The following is a 16,161-nucleotide window of genomic DNA, read 5'->3' as shown; positions in this document are numbered from 1 at the left end:
GAATCTCTGGCTCAGACGCCTACTTGCCCCTCCACGGAAGAAGTGAAAACTGGCTGGGCAGATGTGCATCACAGCAGCAAGACGGCCTGAGGGCCGCTCCAGACAGGGTGAGAAGGAAAGGAGAACACAAGACGCCCTCTGCAGTAAGCGCCAGAAGGGCGGATCTCAAGCACCAAAGGAGTCCCAAGGCGTTAACCTCCGCTTCCTGCTTTGGGGCAGGGGAGCGACGGTCACCCCCCACTCTGCTGGTCGCTGAGGCTCAGAGGTTAAGAAGCCTGCTCGTGATTACAGAGCCGGGTCGAAGCAGGGAAAGAAGGAAAGAGGCTGACAGGCCTATTTCTAACTTGCCTGTTTGAAACAGATCTTGAACAAATGGATAAAAAACAGGGGAGTGACTGAAATATATAACTGAAGTCCAGGGTTTAACTGTGGAAGAAAATGTAAAGAGAGGAAAGAAGGCCAAATTCGTACAAGTGAAGTTTCATCAGTACTGATTTAGGTTTGACGTTTACGTCACAGCCAGTCTGCATGGGGTCGGAACATGTCATCATAGAGCATATCAGCAGTGTGACTTGAAGCCTCTGAAAATTAAGTGGTGGAAGAACGAGAGACGAAGTGAGACGTCTAACCTTTCCATCCACTCTTCCAAAAAACAAACACACACACATTTAAGTCCCTGCCAGAGGGGTGGTATGTTCTGCAATCAAATTATCTGCATGTGTAAATTATTTGATGTGTAAAACTATCAAAGTTGTTCTATTTTCTACGACAGCTTTATTAAAATTTAAATCACGTGTCATACAACTCACCCATTTAGTGTACAAGTCAATGGTTTTAAACACAGTCACAGAATTGTGTAACTATTACCACTATCAATTTTGGAACATTTTCATTACCCCCGAAAGAAACCCCATTCCTACTAGCAGTTACTTCCCATTTCTCCCTCCCACACAGCCCCTGGTAACCACTAATCTACTTTTTCTATGAATTAGTCTGAAAAGTTCAACATGTGGTCTTCTGCGACTGGCTTGTTTCCATGAGCAGAATGCTGTTCAGGTTCATCCACGCTGTACCATCGGTACGTCATTCCTCATTATGGCCAATGAATCTTCTATGGCATGGACAGGCCACATTCTGTTTATTCACTCTTCAGTTGAAAGATGTTTGGGCTGTTGCTATTTTTTGGCTAGTATGAGTAATGTTTCTGTGACCATTCAAGTGACAGTTTTTGTGTGTATGTATGTTTCAGCTCTCTTAGGTACATATACCTAGGAGTGGAACTGCTAGGTCATGTGGTTTTCTGAGAACCCGCCAGACCATTTTCCAAAGTGGCCATGCTATTCTATGCTCCCCCAAAACAGTGTATGAGGATTCTAAATTCTCATCACCAACACTTGTTACAATTTGTCCTTTTGATTTCAGACATTCCTATGATTGTGAAGTGGTATTTTCTGGTTTTGACTTGCATTTCCCCAATGACTAATGATTTTGAGCATTTTTTCCAAGTATTGGCCATTTGTATATCTTTGGAGAAAACATCTTGTCTATTCAGATTCCTTGCTCACTTAAAAACTGGAGTTTGTCTTTTATTATTGATTTATAAGAGTTCTTCATTCTTTATTTATTCTGGATACTAATTATCAGATACGTGATTTGAAAATATTTTCTCCCATCCTGTGAGCTATCTTTTCATAGTCTTGATAGTACCCCTTAAGTTTGCAACTTTGATAAATTTCACTTAACCTTCCACTTTTGTTGCTTGTGCTTTTAGTGTCCTATCTAAGGAACCACTGCCTTATCCAAAAGTATGCAAACTTATGGGAGTTCCTGCTGCGGCACAACAGAATTGTCAGCATCTTAGGAACACTGGGAAGCAGGTTCAATCCCCAGTCTGACACAGTGGGTTAAGAATCCGGCATTGCTGCAGCTGCAGTTTAGGCTCAGATCTGATCCCTGGCCTGGGAACCTCATATGCCTTGGGGCAGCCCAAAAAGGAGAAAGAAAAAAGGAAGGAAGGAAGGGAAGAAAAGAAAAGAAAAAAAAAAAGAAAGAAAAGGAAGGAAATTTACGACTGTTTTCTTCTAGGGATTTTATAGTTTAAGCTTTTAATTTAGATCTTTAATCCACTTTGAGTTAATTTTTCACAGAGTGTGAGGTCGGGTCCAACTTCATTCTTTTGCACACGGATACAGCTTTGTCAGCACCAACTGGTGAAAAGACTATTCTTTCCTCACTTAATTTTAAAGGCATTTTTTTTTTATAAAAGAAAAAAATCAACTGACTGCATACATGAGGGTTTTTTCAGGATTCTTGATTCTACTCCATGAATGCATGTCTAGCCACATAGTATAATACTGCCTTGATTACGGCAGCTTTGTGGTAAGCTCCGAAACTGAGACGTACGAATCTTCCAACTTTGTTCTTTTTCAAGGCTGTTTTAGCTATTCTGAATCCCCTGAATTTTCATAAGAATTTTTGATAGGGACTTCATTCCATCTGTGATCATTTGGGGAATACCGCCATTTTAACAATATTAAGCCATCTAATCAATGAATATGGAATGTCTTTCCATTTGTTTAGAACTTTGATTTCTTTTTTTTTTGTCTTTTGTCTTTGTTGTTGTTGTTGTTGTTGCTATTTCTTGGGCCGCTCCCGCGGCATATGGAGGTTCCCAGGCTAGGGGTCCAATCGGAGCTGTAGCCACCGGCCTACGCCAGAGCCACAGCAACGCGGGATCCGAGCCGCGTCTGCAACCTACACCACAGCTCACGGCAACGCCGGATCCTTAACCCACTGAGCAAGACCAGGGACCAAACCCACAACCTCATGGTTCCTAGTCGGATTCGTCAACCATTGCGCCACGACGGGAACTCCTGAACTTTAATTTCTTTTTTTTCTTTTTCTTTTTTTTTTTTTTGCTTTTTAGGGCCACACTCCCAGGATATGGAAGTTCCCAGGCTAGGGGTCCAATCTGAGCTGTAGCCGCCAGCCTACACAACAGCCACAGCAACGTGGGATCCAAGCTGAGTCTGTGGCCTAAACCACAGCTCACAGCAACACTGGATCCTTAACCCACTGAGTGAGGCCAGGGGTCGAACCTGCATCCTCATGGGTCCTAGTTGGATTCGTTTCCACTGAGCCACAATGGGAACTCCATCTTTAATTTCTTTCAATAATGCTTTGTAGTTTTCAAAGTTTTATACTTTGTTGCTAAATTTAGTACTATTTTTCCTTTTTGGATTGTTTATTCAAAGTGTATAGAAATACAATTGATTTTTGTGTACTTATCTTGTATCCTGCAACCTTACTGAACTCCTTATTCTTAATAGTTTTTCAGTGGATTCCTTAGGACTTTCTATATACACAATCATGTCATCTGCAAACAGAAATTGTTTTACTTCTTCCTTTCCAATCTAGATGTCTTCTATTTTGTTTTCTTTGTTTTTAACTGCTGAAGTGAGACCTTCCAGTATAATGCCGAATAGAAGTGGGGAGAATGGTGAGAATGGGTATATTTATGTCTCGTTCCTGACCTTAAGGGAAATCATTCACCTTAAATGTGACGTTAAGCTGTGGGGGTTTTGTACATGTCTTTTATCAGGTTGAAGAATTCACTTCCTTTTTTTTTGTTGTTGTTGTTGTTCTTTTTAGGGTCACACCCATGGCATATGGAGGTTCCCAAGCTAGGGGCTGAATTGAAGCTGTGGGTGATGGCCTACACCACAGCCACAGCAATGCCAGATCTGAACCGCATCTGAGATCCACACCACAGCTCATGGCAACACCAGATCCTTCACCCACTGAGTGAAGCCAGAGATTGAACCTGCATCCCCATGGATACTAGTCAAATTCATTTCTGCTGAGCCACGAAGGGAACTCCAAAAACTCACTTCTATTCCTAGTTTGCTGAGAGGGTTTTTTTTTTTGGCGGTGGGGAGGGGGGGGTGCCCATGCCTGCGGCATGAATGAGTTTCCAGGCCAGGGATCAAATCCTCACTACAGCAATGACAACACCAGATCCTTAGCCTGCTGAGCCACCAGAGAACTTCTGCTGAGTGTTTTTATCCTCAAAGGGTGTTAAATTTTGTCAAATGCTTTTCCTGCATCTATTGGGATGACAGTATGGTTTTGTCCTTCATTCTATTACTATGGTATATTACATTAACTGATTCTCAGATGTTAAACCAAACTTACATTCCTGGGATAAATCCCACTCGGTCATGCTGTAGAATTATTTTCATCTGCTGCTGGATTTGGCTGGCTAGTATTTTATTGAGGATTTTTTTGTATCCATATTTATTAGAGTGGTCTGTAATCTTCGTTTTTTTTTTTTTTTGTCTGTCTTTTTTGTTGTTGTTGTTGCTATTTCTTGGGCCGCTCCCGAGGCATATGGAGGTTCCCAGGCTAGGGGTCCAATCGGAGCTGTAGCCACCGGCCTACGCCAGAGCCACAGCAACGCGGGATCCGAGCCGCGCCTGCAACCTACACCACAGCTCACGGCAACGCCGGATTCTTAACCCACTGAGCAAGGGCAGGGACCGAACCCCCAACCTCATGGTTCCTAGTCGGATTCGTTAACCACTGCACCACGACGGGAACTCCTGTAATCTTCTTTTCTTATGATGCCCTTGTTTTTGGTAGCAGGAAATACTGGCCTTTTCTTTGTAGGTAGTGTTTTTTGTTCTGTTTTTTAAATTATTGATCCAATCTTCTTTACTTACTATAGGTTTATTCAGATTTCATATCTCTTCTTAAATCAATTTCAGTAATCTGTTACTTTCCAGAAATTTGTTCACTTTATGTAAGTTAACTAACTTCTTGGTATACAGCTGTTCATTATAATGTTATAATCCTTTTATTTTGGTAAGTCAGTACTAATGTCCTCTTTGTCAACTCCTCAGTCTTCTTTCTTTTTTTTTTGTCTTTTTAGGGCTGCATCTGAGGCATATGGGGGTTCCCAGGCTCGAGGTCGAATCAGAGCTACAGTTTCTGGCCTACACCAGAGCCACAGCAATGCCAGATCTGAGACCCATCTGTGACCTACACCGCAGCTCACGGCAATGCTGGATCCTTTAACCCACTGAGCTAGGCCAGGGATTGAACTTGCATCCTCGTGGATGCTAGACAGATTTGTCTCCATTAAGCCACGACAAAAATTCCTCCATTCTTAATCAGTCTTGCTTAAAAGGTTTGCCAATTTTTGTTGATCTTTTCAAAGAACCAACTTTTTAGTTTTGTTGATTTTCTCTAGTCTCCATTTTATTAATTTTTATTGTTACCTCCTTCCTTCAGCTTGCTTTGGGTTTAGTTTTGTTTTTCTTTTTTTCTGGTGTTTTCTGATGAAAGGTTAGATTATTTTGAGATCTTTCTTCTTTTTAAATACAGGTGTTCACAACTATAAATCTTCCTCTATGCACTGCTTTAGCTGCATCCCATAAGTTTTGGTTTGTTGCATCATTTTCAATCATCTCAAAGTTAGGTATTTTCTCATTTTTCTTTAGCCCACTGATTATTTAAGAGTGAGTTAATTTCCACATATTTCTGTTACCTATTTCTAATTTCACTCCATTTTGATTAGAACATATATTGTATGATTTCAATCCTTTTAAATTTCTTGAGGCTTATAGTATGTCCTACTCTATGGTCTATTCTGAATAATGTTTCATGTGTACTTGAAAAGAACGTGTTTTCTACTGCTGTTGGGTAGAGTGTTCTACAGACGTGTGTTAGGAAAAACTCGTTTAGAGTACTATTTGAATCTTCTTTCCTTGTGGATCTTCTGCTTAGCTGGTCTATCCACTATTAAAAGTGGGGAACTAAAGTCTCCAAATTATTATTATTATTATTTTTTTGTCTTTTGTTGTTGTTGTTGCTATTTCTTGGGCCACTCCCGCGGCATATGGAGGTTCCCAGGCTAGGGGTCCAATCGGAGCTGTAGCCACCGGCCTACGCCAGAGCCACAGCAACGCGGGATCCGAGCCGCGTCTGCAACCTACACCACAGCTCACGGCAACGCCGGATCCTTAACCCACTGAGCAAGGGCAGGGACCGAACCCGCAACCTCATGGTTCCTAGTCGGATCCGTCAACCACTGCGCCACGACGGGAACTCCTCCAAATTATTATTGAATTGTCCACTTCCCCCTTCAACTTTGTGAGTTTTTGCTTCATGTATTCTGTGGCTCTGATGTTAGATGAAGTCACTGCAGTTTATCTGAGACGGTGCATTGCTTTGTTTCTCTTCATTGCTGGCTCTTTTTGGCACCGTTCTTGATCAACAGCATTCAATGTGATGCTGTTCATCTTCACTCTGGGTTTTTCCATCCCATCTCTCCAAGTCTGTCTACACTTGGCAAAGTGTAGTCCATAAACGGTTATCTAAATTCTTACGTACCTACAACAACTAATTAAGACCTTTTTCCACTGGGTACAAAAAGGAAGCCAACAGCAATGTGCAAAAAAAACAAAACAACAAAATATTTAAGAGATGCTTAATTTTCCGACCAGAACCAATATCACTGCTCTACAGTCATGACATCTCTCAATTCCTTCAGGTTCTCATCACATGCTAAGGGGTTGAGGAGGTGTCCAAGCAGAGGAGAATCCACTTAGTCTTGGGCTCTCTCCCTACTCCTATCCCAAGCAGGAATTTCTGTCTGGCTTTTTACCTGAGCTGGTAACAGAAAAGTTAAGGGCAGCTTGGGCCCAACAAACAGCATAAACTCGTCTTGGGCTCTCTCCTTACACCTATCCAAAGCAAAAAATTCTGTCTGGTTTTTTACCTGAGCTGATGCAGAAAAGTTACAGGCAGCATGGGCCCAAAAGACAGCATAAACTCATAGAAGGTACGAAGGAAATGAAATCAGAACTGGTGTTATCCCTCTGAAACTGTAGCAAACCCCGGGCTAATCAATCCAAATCTACTGTGAGTAGGCCAATTCCAACACAAACTAAAAGGCTTTTCGATTATGGCAAAATTAACCTTAAGAAAATCAAGAAATCCAAAAAGTTGCCCTCCTTAACTTGGCCAAATACTTTTGGGCAATATTCATACAGCTGCCTACTTGGGTTTACACTTATCCTGAGGTATTTTACTCTTCTTAAAAGAACTCTGAAACATGCATCAAATCTACACTTTCTCAAACTCTCAACAAGTAAGTAGCCTCATTATCACCAAGAAGTACAGAGGTAAAAAAGGAACTCATTATCACAGTGCTTCTCTGTTAGGATAAACTGTTCAACCTGTATAAACAGAAGAAATGGCAACAATTTGAAAAGCTGCCCTTTCATTTACGTAAAGCAAAGCTGACTTCATCATTCATATTACTCTATAGGTTTTCAAATACATATACAACTTACATCAAATATTAAATAACAACTTGATTTTAAAAGAAATTTAGTAGCAATACTTTAATATTTTTAATAGAACAAATTAACCAGTCAGGTATAGATTCTACAAAATATAATTTAAAGTTGTGAATATAAAAACATGAAGACTGAAACTTGAGTTGTACACAAAATCTGAGGAGAATAAAAGTTGATATAACTTTGGAAGAGTTAAAAAAAAAAAACTATACTGTTAACTGTGAGAACATAAAAAAATTGTTTTGAAAACAGAGAACAGAATACACATTACAAACTGGAAAGAATGACTGCTCCATATCACAAGCAAAAGAGCGACAGTTGAAGTGTGTACATACATCTGCTCGACCTCCTCTCTGCGTTTTTGCCAGCCTTCACGGCGTCCTTTCCCGTGTGCTGCAATTTTGGTTGATTCTGCTGATGGTCATTAGACAACTTGCCTCCACTTCTCCTGCCATTCACCACCATGTTCTTGGATTCTCCCAACCACTTCATCCCCACAGACAGCCTGACCCAGGTGCATTTAGTCACTCTCTTCAAATAGCTTAGAGAATAATTTCAATGTTCTCTCCTAACAGAAACAAAACATGAAAAACAAAACAAAACGGGGAGGTAAATACATAAAAGACCATGCCACACAGACCCCCGAGAAAGTCTCGAGAGTTTCAAAAGTAACTTCGCAATCACTGTTTCCACTCTTTAAGACGACCCTGGCTCCCCTCCACCCTGTGTCATGCGGAGGGCTACGGTGCCCTGGACTCTGAGGGGACTTGTTCTGCTTTGCCCACTGCTCCTTCTGAAGAGCGACTGGTAACTAGGAAGTGCTCAGGAAATACCTATCCTTCAGCTACCAAAAAGAATCATCTTTGCTTCTTATCATCCCCATGTCTAGGTATGGCTCAATCATCTCCTCAAATTACACATTTCGGTAACATTCTATTAACTCTGTGAGTAAACTACCAGGAAGCTGTCTCTTATGCTCGGAGGAGCTGAAGAAAAGGCATCCAAATGAAGCTTTGTCCATGAGAGCTTTGTCCCATCCTTCTGTTGTTGCTAGTTTGAAGTCAGCATTCAAGGTATTTAAGGAACCAACACTCAAATATCAAAGTACTACCCGTCGTGAAATACCTGCCTTAGCATCCCTGTACAATGGCGAGGAAAACTGAGACCATGATGTTTGCCAACGCAGTGGGACAGCCTGATGCCGGAGTTTTAATTAGCTGAACTTGGGAGCAAAGTGCCTTGGATAGTGAGGGATGCTTGTAATTTCTAAGCACCTTTGGAGGTGAAGGGCAGTGGAATGAGACAGGATACCCATGACATCACCTCGTGACGGAATGAGCTTTAGCACAAGTCCCACTAAAAAGGTCCTGGAAAGTGCCAACAGAACTTTGGAGCTAAAGGAACTTTAAGATCCTAAAACCACTCCTTCAATCTGCAGGTGGAACGAGGGCAGAGAGACTGATGGAACACACCTAACGCCACACAGTTAAGCCCACAGCAGCAGCAAGAGGAGAACCCAGCCCTGCCACCCACGGGTCTCACAAAACACCTGACAAGGGCCAATTTCCCTCACTTTTTCCAAACACACAGAAAAATACATGTGATAAATTATTTCAAAGTACTCCCAGAAATGCATACCTGGAACTACCTTTCATGATTGCCAATACAAACACAAAATACTAATTCTTACCTGACCTTTGGTCTGGTCTCTTTTAGGTCACAGGAATTTTGTGAGAATTCACAGTGGAATAAAATGTGTGTGTGAGCAACACGCTTAGGGAAAAAGGTGAAAAACAGCTAATTCATATTAAGATACTTCTACAATTCCTCTCGTACATGTATTTTTCTCCCCATTCCTTCACTTTTACAATTCTTCTCTAACACGTATTTTTCTCCTTCCTTCACTATTTTAATGAATTAATATTTAACTTTCATTGTGCCTATCTTTTGATTCTTCTTGTAGGTTTCACTAACCAGAAAAAAGCTGCTACTGAAGTAACGGGAAAGGGTGAGTAAAATACTGATACATCAGTTATAAGCCAAAGATTTTTCAATTGATACATTTTATCAAATTAAACAGAAGGCCTCCTACTGATGATCAATTATATTTCTATTTAGAAGAAACGGCAGAGAACTCAAAGGCAGAAGTTGAGTTCTGATGCATAAAGGCAAAGAAAGCTTGGGAAAAAGGCCATGCCCAGTGACACACTTCCTTCCAGGGCTGCAGAAAATGATGACCTTTTTGTCTGGCTAATTCCTTCGTGTTCCACCGGTCTTCCCTGACCCCTCAGTGCCAAAGCCAGCAAGACCCCGGACTAAAAACCTGGGTAAAAGCCTTTGTGTCACCAGACGGTGAAGGCCTGTCTGCCTCCTTAATGACTGGAAGTCTTGAGGCCAAGAACTTTCTTTTCTTTTCTCCAGCACAGTACAAAGACCAACGGACCTCGATGAATGAAAGAACAGACAAATTAAGCTGTGGTCTAAACTACCGAACAGAAACCACCACTTCTGTATGTTTTTTAAACTATGAATCATAACCTGACCTCTTCAAATTCTCTTCTTCCTCCGATGCCCGTGCTGTCACAGGCACAGACCTGGCAGGAATCACAGCCGACACCACAGCAAGCTCCCCACCATCCACCATCACGCTGCTTCACCCCCAAACTCTGCACCGCCAGAGAAAAAGAGTAAGAAGGTGGCAGAGCACTTTGGGTCCTTTAGGAAATCCATCTCAAGAATGACACATATAACCTACAACTTACAGGTAATGATAAAGGAACGTGTTTTTAAGACTCTTTAGAGTCCTTGCATGCCTCAATGATAACTCATAAAATGTAACTACATGGAACAGAAAAGGGCAATGTGGCTTCCTAGGGAATTGAGAAACAAGAGAGCAAGTCATCTCTTCCCAGAGAATCCTTAGGTTGCAGCCAAGCTTCCCATTCAGAGATTTAAAAAAAAAGAAAAAAGAAAAGAAAACCCAGAAAACCTGGGATAAGGCCCAGTGATCTGTGTTTTTAATAAGCCCTCCAGGTGATTCTGATGCAATGTTGGAACGACTGTTCTAAGTTACTTATTCATTGATTATCTGTTACGGCAAAGATCAGATGCCAAAATTTTAAGAATATTATGGAATAAAAAAATTTTAATTTGAGGAAATTATACCTATCAACCTAATTCAATCTAATTTTTTTTTTTCCTTTTTTCTTTTTGGCCGGCCCTTAGCATATGGAATTCCTGGGCCAGGGATCAGATCTGAGCTGCAGTTGCGACTAAGCTGCAGTTGCAGCAACACTGGATCTTTAACCCACTGTGCCGGGCTGGGGATCGAGCCCAAGTCCCAGTGCTCCCAAGATGCCACAGATCCTGTTGTGCCACAGCAGGATCTCCTATCAACCTAATTTTTTCTGGAAAACTAGTAATAAAGTTCACCAGTACATCATTTTAGTAGTACACTCTAGTTCATGGAACACAGCCCGAGAGCCACTTTAATTTACACATAATTTCAATTAACTATGGGTTAATGATCCAAATTGGAGCAAATTCGTAACCCTGGGTCTCATTTATTCTGTCAACTGATATTATTAGTACTATTATTTTCTTTTTAGGTCTGCCCCCTTGGCATATGAAAGCTCCCAGGCTAGGGGTCGGTCGAATCGGAGCTACAGCTGCCAGCCTACATCACAGCCACAGGGAATGGCAGGATCCGAGCTGTGTTTGGGACCTACACCACTGCTCACAGCAATGCCAGATCCCCAACCCACTGAGCAAAGCCAGGGATCGAACCGGCATCCTCATGGATTCTAGTTGGATTCCTTTCTGGTGCATCATGAAGGGAACTCTCTTTCACTATTATAATTTTTTTAACTGATACTCTTTTGTTTGGATTTCAGGTCCCCTACTCTAACAGGCACTCTGTCAGTCACAGAATGTGACTCCACTGCACTAGCAGGGACACACTGCATGTACTTCTGCATACAGTCCAGCAGAGGTGCTAGTGCTCGCCACTCATCCAGATAATAGCAACTATTAAGGCAAAAGACTTAACTCACAAATGAACATTCTGTAAAAGCAGGTCCAGTAAAGCTATCAGAAATTCAGGGGCTATTTATAAATTTATAAACTTTAGCTCAAATGGAGATATACTCTACCAATGACCAGGTCCTACCTTCATGAGTGCAGAATCTATTCTTATTGGCACAATCATTCCCTCAAAACTATGAGCTGGGGCAGACACACATGAAAGATGGAATTTCAAAAGCTAATATAAATAAATGGATATTTAGCAGGACATTTAGGAGAAAGGAGCTGAAGACCATGTAGCTCCCACAGAGGTCCCCCTCCCAACAGAGCAAAGAGCAGTAAGTCTCTCTGGCCTGGAACCCAGCTGCCGCACATGGAGATACCATCATGGTCTTGAGGCCTGGTTGACAGTATCTGAGCTAACTGGTCACTGACTATACTTAGAAGTTAAAATTATCTTAAATTTATTCCAAAATTGGCAGGAAAAAAAATATTCAAGAAAGGAATACTGGCTATTCCTTTTTGCTTATTTGTTTTAGGGCCACACCTAGCATATGGAGGTTCCCAGGCTAGGGGTCAAATCAGAGCTGCAGCTCCAGCCTACACCACAGCCGAGCCAGTTGTGAGCCATGTCTGTGACCTACACCACAACTCAAGGCAACGCTGGATCCTTAACCCACTGAGAGAGGCCAGGGATTGAACCCATGTCTTCACAGATACTAGTTGGGTTTGTTACTGCTGAGCCACAACAGAAACTCCCCTGGCTACTCTTTTTTTTTTTTTGTCCACACCTGTAGCACATGGAAATTCCAGGGATCAAATGTGAGCCAACACCAGACCCTTAATTAACCACTAGGCCACCAGGGAACTCCACTGGCTACTCCTTAAATGGTATAATAGCTACAAACCTTTCTCTGTTCTGATTTCCCAATACAAAAATATCATGAAAATCATTAGAAACCTATATTCCAGATACCCTTCCAGGCACTGAGGATAGAGCAAAGGACAAACGTGGTCCCTGTCCTCATTTGCGCTTACCTTCTCACGAAGAAAACTCTGCATAACAGCAAATTAACAAAGAAATGCCAGCACCATGGAGAAAATAAAGCAGTTCCGAAGTTCAGGGGGAGCCAGGGCACGGGGTGGGTGGGCAGGGGCAGCAGCACTGGGAGGAGTGCGCCAGACCAAGCCAAGTACAGAGCAGCCGGTGTGTCTGAGGACCAGCACAGAGCCCAGAGAGGCTGGGGCAGAGTAAGGGGGCAAGAGGGGCAGGCAGGAGGCCAGAAGGCTTCCACAAGAAATACCACCAACACAGGGCCTCCAAGTCCCTGCTGAGACTGGGCACTAACTCTGAGCGAGACAGAGAGCAGGGGAGAGACAGGAGCTAAGTGCTAAAGGCCTGTGTTAGCTGCTTGTTACATGGAGCAGAGTTCACAAATGAATGCTTTTAACAAAGAGGCTCTAATAAAGTGACTACCGATTTACTAGGATGACGGAGAAAGCCCGTTAAAAGACCACAGCAACACGGAGGGCCAGCCCCTGGCGGTGTGCAGCGAGGTGTTGAGAAGCGGCTGGTCTGGGGATCCTCCCTGAAGGTTCTGCTGACAGATGGGATCTGCTAGCAGACTGTGTGAAACATGGAAGCACAGCATCGGGAGCTGGGGATAATACAGACCACAGGAGAACCAGGTCTGGGCAGGGCCTGGGGCGGAGTGAGGTTTGGGGCCGCCTGAGAGGGGCCCACCAGAGACGAAGCAGAGATGTTAAGGCAGCTGGATACAGTCCAAGCTGAGCGTCTACACTTGGAGTCAGTGTGCAAATGGGATTTCAAGCCAGGTGGCAAGATGAGATCACCAGGGAGTGAGTATAGAGCAAAGAAGTCTTAAGGGCTGAGCAGGCGCCCAGATACTTAGAGATCAAGAAGAAGAAACAGCAACCACGGATACTGAAAAGAGCAACTAGTGAGGGGGGGCGGCGAAGCAAATCAGGGACCCGTGCTCCAGGGAGGAGGGCCCAACCTGGGCACAGGCTGCAGTTGCTCACGAGCCAAAGTGAGTCGAAACTCATGGACCACCTGCGAGAACTTCTGAAATGGACCTGACGGTTCGAAACGGCCTCATGGAGAAAGAACAAGACAGCAGAATGGAATATAAGGAATAAAGAGTAGAGTCCTACGTTCTTGTCATTTGTTTCAAATAAGAGGAAAAAAAAGAGGGCAAATTTCAGGTACCAAAAAAGACATGCAAAATTCAGAGGGTGGGAGATGCTAGGAATAGGTTAATTTGAGACCAGCATGCCTTGAGAGAGTTTGTAAACCAATAGATTAATTTGTTCTCTGGACTGGAGGAATAAAGGTCACCCGAGGACGGTGACAGATGGAATTCCTAGGGGTTCTGTGCAAGGCTCTGCCCCTCTATTTTTATGAGTGTTCACAAAAATGACACAACTGGGCTCTAAGGAAGCACAACTGTTGACTATGCTTTGGGGTGGGCACACCTGACACTAAGATCAACAGGAAAGTAGCTGGGAGGCTGGAATAACCTGTACACACTACTGTATAAACTAGATGATTAATGAGAACCTACTGTACAGCACAGGAAAATCTTTCAACAGCCTGTAATAACCTACACGGGAACAAAGAATGGATGTACTTATATGCATGACTGGTTTACTCTGCTGTGCACTGGAAACTAATACCACACTGTAAGTCCATTACCCTCCAATGACTTTTTAAAAAATAAAATACAATCAACAGGAAAGGTTTCACTGGACCAATAGATAGGGAAGGAGGCCTGTACTTCAGATTCTAGCACCAACGTAAACAATATATACAAAATGTACTGGGTAACTGCTAAAATAAGAGCTGCCTTTAAAGATTTCCATGGAGTTGTATCTAAAGAGGAAACTTCAAATCACATTTTAATAACCACTAAGGTACACACGCGCAACATCATACATTCCAAATCACCAAAAGCAATGGCTTTCTTTAGGGGAATGGAATTAACATCGAAACAGGTTTTGGTTTGGTTTTGTTTTGCTTTTGTCTTTTGTCTTCTTAGGGCTGCACCCGCAGCATATGGAGGTTCCAAGCTAGGGGTCTAATCGGAGCCACAGTGGCAGGCCTACACCAGAGCCACAGCAACAAGGGATCCGAGCCGTGTCTGCAGCCTACACCACAGCTTACAGCAATGCCGGATCCTTAACCCACTGAGCAAGGCCAGGAATCGAACCCGCAACCTCATGGTTCCTAGTCGGATTCATTTCCACTGCGCCACGAAGGGAACTCCCCGAAACAGGTTTTTTTCCTCCAAAATGTTTACAATGAACCTATTTACTTGTAATTGGAAAAAAACAAACACTCCTCCCCCAAATGCCTGAAAAAGTTTCTGAAGAAAGCACACAGAGCTGTTTCATAGAAAATGTGCCTGGTTTATGTAAAGCGCCTGCTCTATTCCCAGTGACGGACCCTCAACAAATGCCAACACCCTTCCGGCCCCCTCCTGTCCCTTTATGGGTACACGAGGGTTGTGAACTGCTTAGGGACTTTTGGGCTCAGCTGCTCATTTCCAATCTGAGAAATCTGGTTTTAGTTCTTTTTTTACTTAAAGCTTTAGAACAGGAATCTTTGTTGTTGTTGTGAATCAGCCTAACACAAATCAGGATTTTGGAAAGTCTGTCAGAAAAAAGAAAACCTTGATTCTGAAAAGACTATCAAGAATTTTAACATAATTCCTGTGACACTACCAAGAACTTTCTAACCAGTTTACAAGTTAGATTTGTTTGCAGGCAATCTTACAGAAATTATCCACTGACAACAAAACAATCCCCATGTGGCTGAAAAGGAAAAGGTAACACATATTTTTAAAAAGCAGGCTCTAGCTTGCTAGAGGACTTTTGAAAATCTTTATTGAGAAAAAGTAGAACAAACATTTTTCAAGTGATTCAGTTACAATTTGCTAAGAAAACAATCCCATACACCAAACAGTTAACAGTCTTATATTGGGAAAAAGTGATTACAAGCAATTTTCCGTTACAGGGCATATTTGTCAAAGATTCAAACTTTTCAAAATGAGCAAATATTACTTGTGTAATAAGAACTTTAAAGATACATATGTATATATAAAGGAAAATGAAACAGATTTCACAAAAATTCTTCTGCATCATCCAATTTCTAAAACTTTAAACACAGCAATTCAAAAACAGACTTCTAGGCTGATGGGAAGTGAAAAACTGTCACTGAAACACTTCCGCAAGCTTTTGATGCCTCTGCTCATGGACTGTGATGCTCACGTGTCACATCCCCAGACTCCCAGGAGTTTCATATTTTAAATAAGCACAAGGAAAACAAACACAAATAAAAAGCACAGAAATGAAAGAAAGCACTGTCCAAAGAGCAAACAACACACCCACTCCCCCAAAAAGGACCAAAGAGCAAACAACACACCCACTCCCCCAAAAAGGACCAAAGAGCCAGAGCGGAGCAGGAACGAGACTACTCAGGCGGCCCCAACAACATCCCTCTAGTTAGTGAAAAACCTATTTCCCCTTCTAGGGCCTCGTGTGAAAGTTACATGCAATAGCAAAAATAAAAGTACTCTAAAATTGTTAAGAACTACCATTAGCAGACCTTTGCTCACCAGTGCCCACAATGTCCTGCATGACCCAGCCCTGCCCATCTCTCCCTGCGCTCCAGCGAACACTCCAGACACAGCCTAGGCACCTTCCCATCACTGGGCCTTCACACCTGGGACACTGCCCCCCTGCCCCCAGTTCT

The 16,161-nt window shown here is 42.6% G+C and overlaps 1 protein-coding gene across 5 annotated transcripts in view; it reads right to left on the bottom strand.

Moving 5' to 3' along the window:
• The window catches only part of KMT5B (lysine methyltransferase 5B), a 58,081-nt gene that overhangs the window by 30,235 nt on the left and 11,685 nt on the right, over positions 1-16,161 (bottom strand). For 4 of the 5 annotated variants that reach the window (XM_047775074.1, XM_047775072.1, XM_047775078.1 and 1 more), the window contains exon 2: positions 7,700-7,932. The exons of the other annotated variant lie outside the window; for it this stretch is intronic. In XM_047775074.1, the coding sequence (XP_047631030.1) occupies positions 7,700-7,856 (157 nt within the window). In that variant the 5' untranslated portion in view covers positions 7,857-7,932. The remainder of the gene's footprint in view (positions 1-7,699; positions 7,933-16,161) is intronic. 5 annotated transcript variants of the gene reach the window in all.

This window comes from Phacochoerus africanus, chromosome 4 (genome assembly GCF_016906955.1).
Source record: "Phacochoerus africanus isolate WHEZ1 chromosome 4, ROS_Pafr_v1, whole genome shotgun sequence".
In the NCBI taxonomy this organism is placed as follows: domain Eukaryota; kingdom Metazoa; phylum Chordata; class Mammalia; order Artiodactyla; family Suidae; genus Phacochoerus; species Phacochoerus africanus.
The sequence above is the reverse complement of the archived record's forward strand: the minus strand, read 5'-3'. Positions and strand labels throughout refer to the sequence as shown.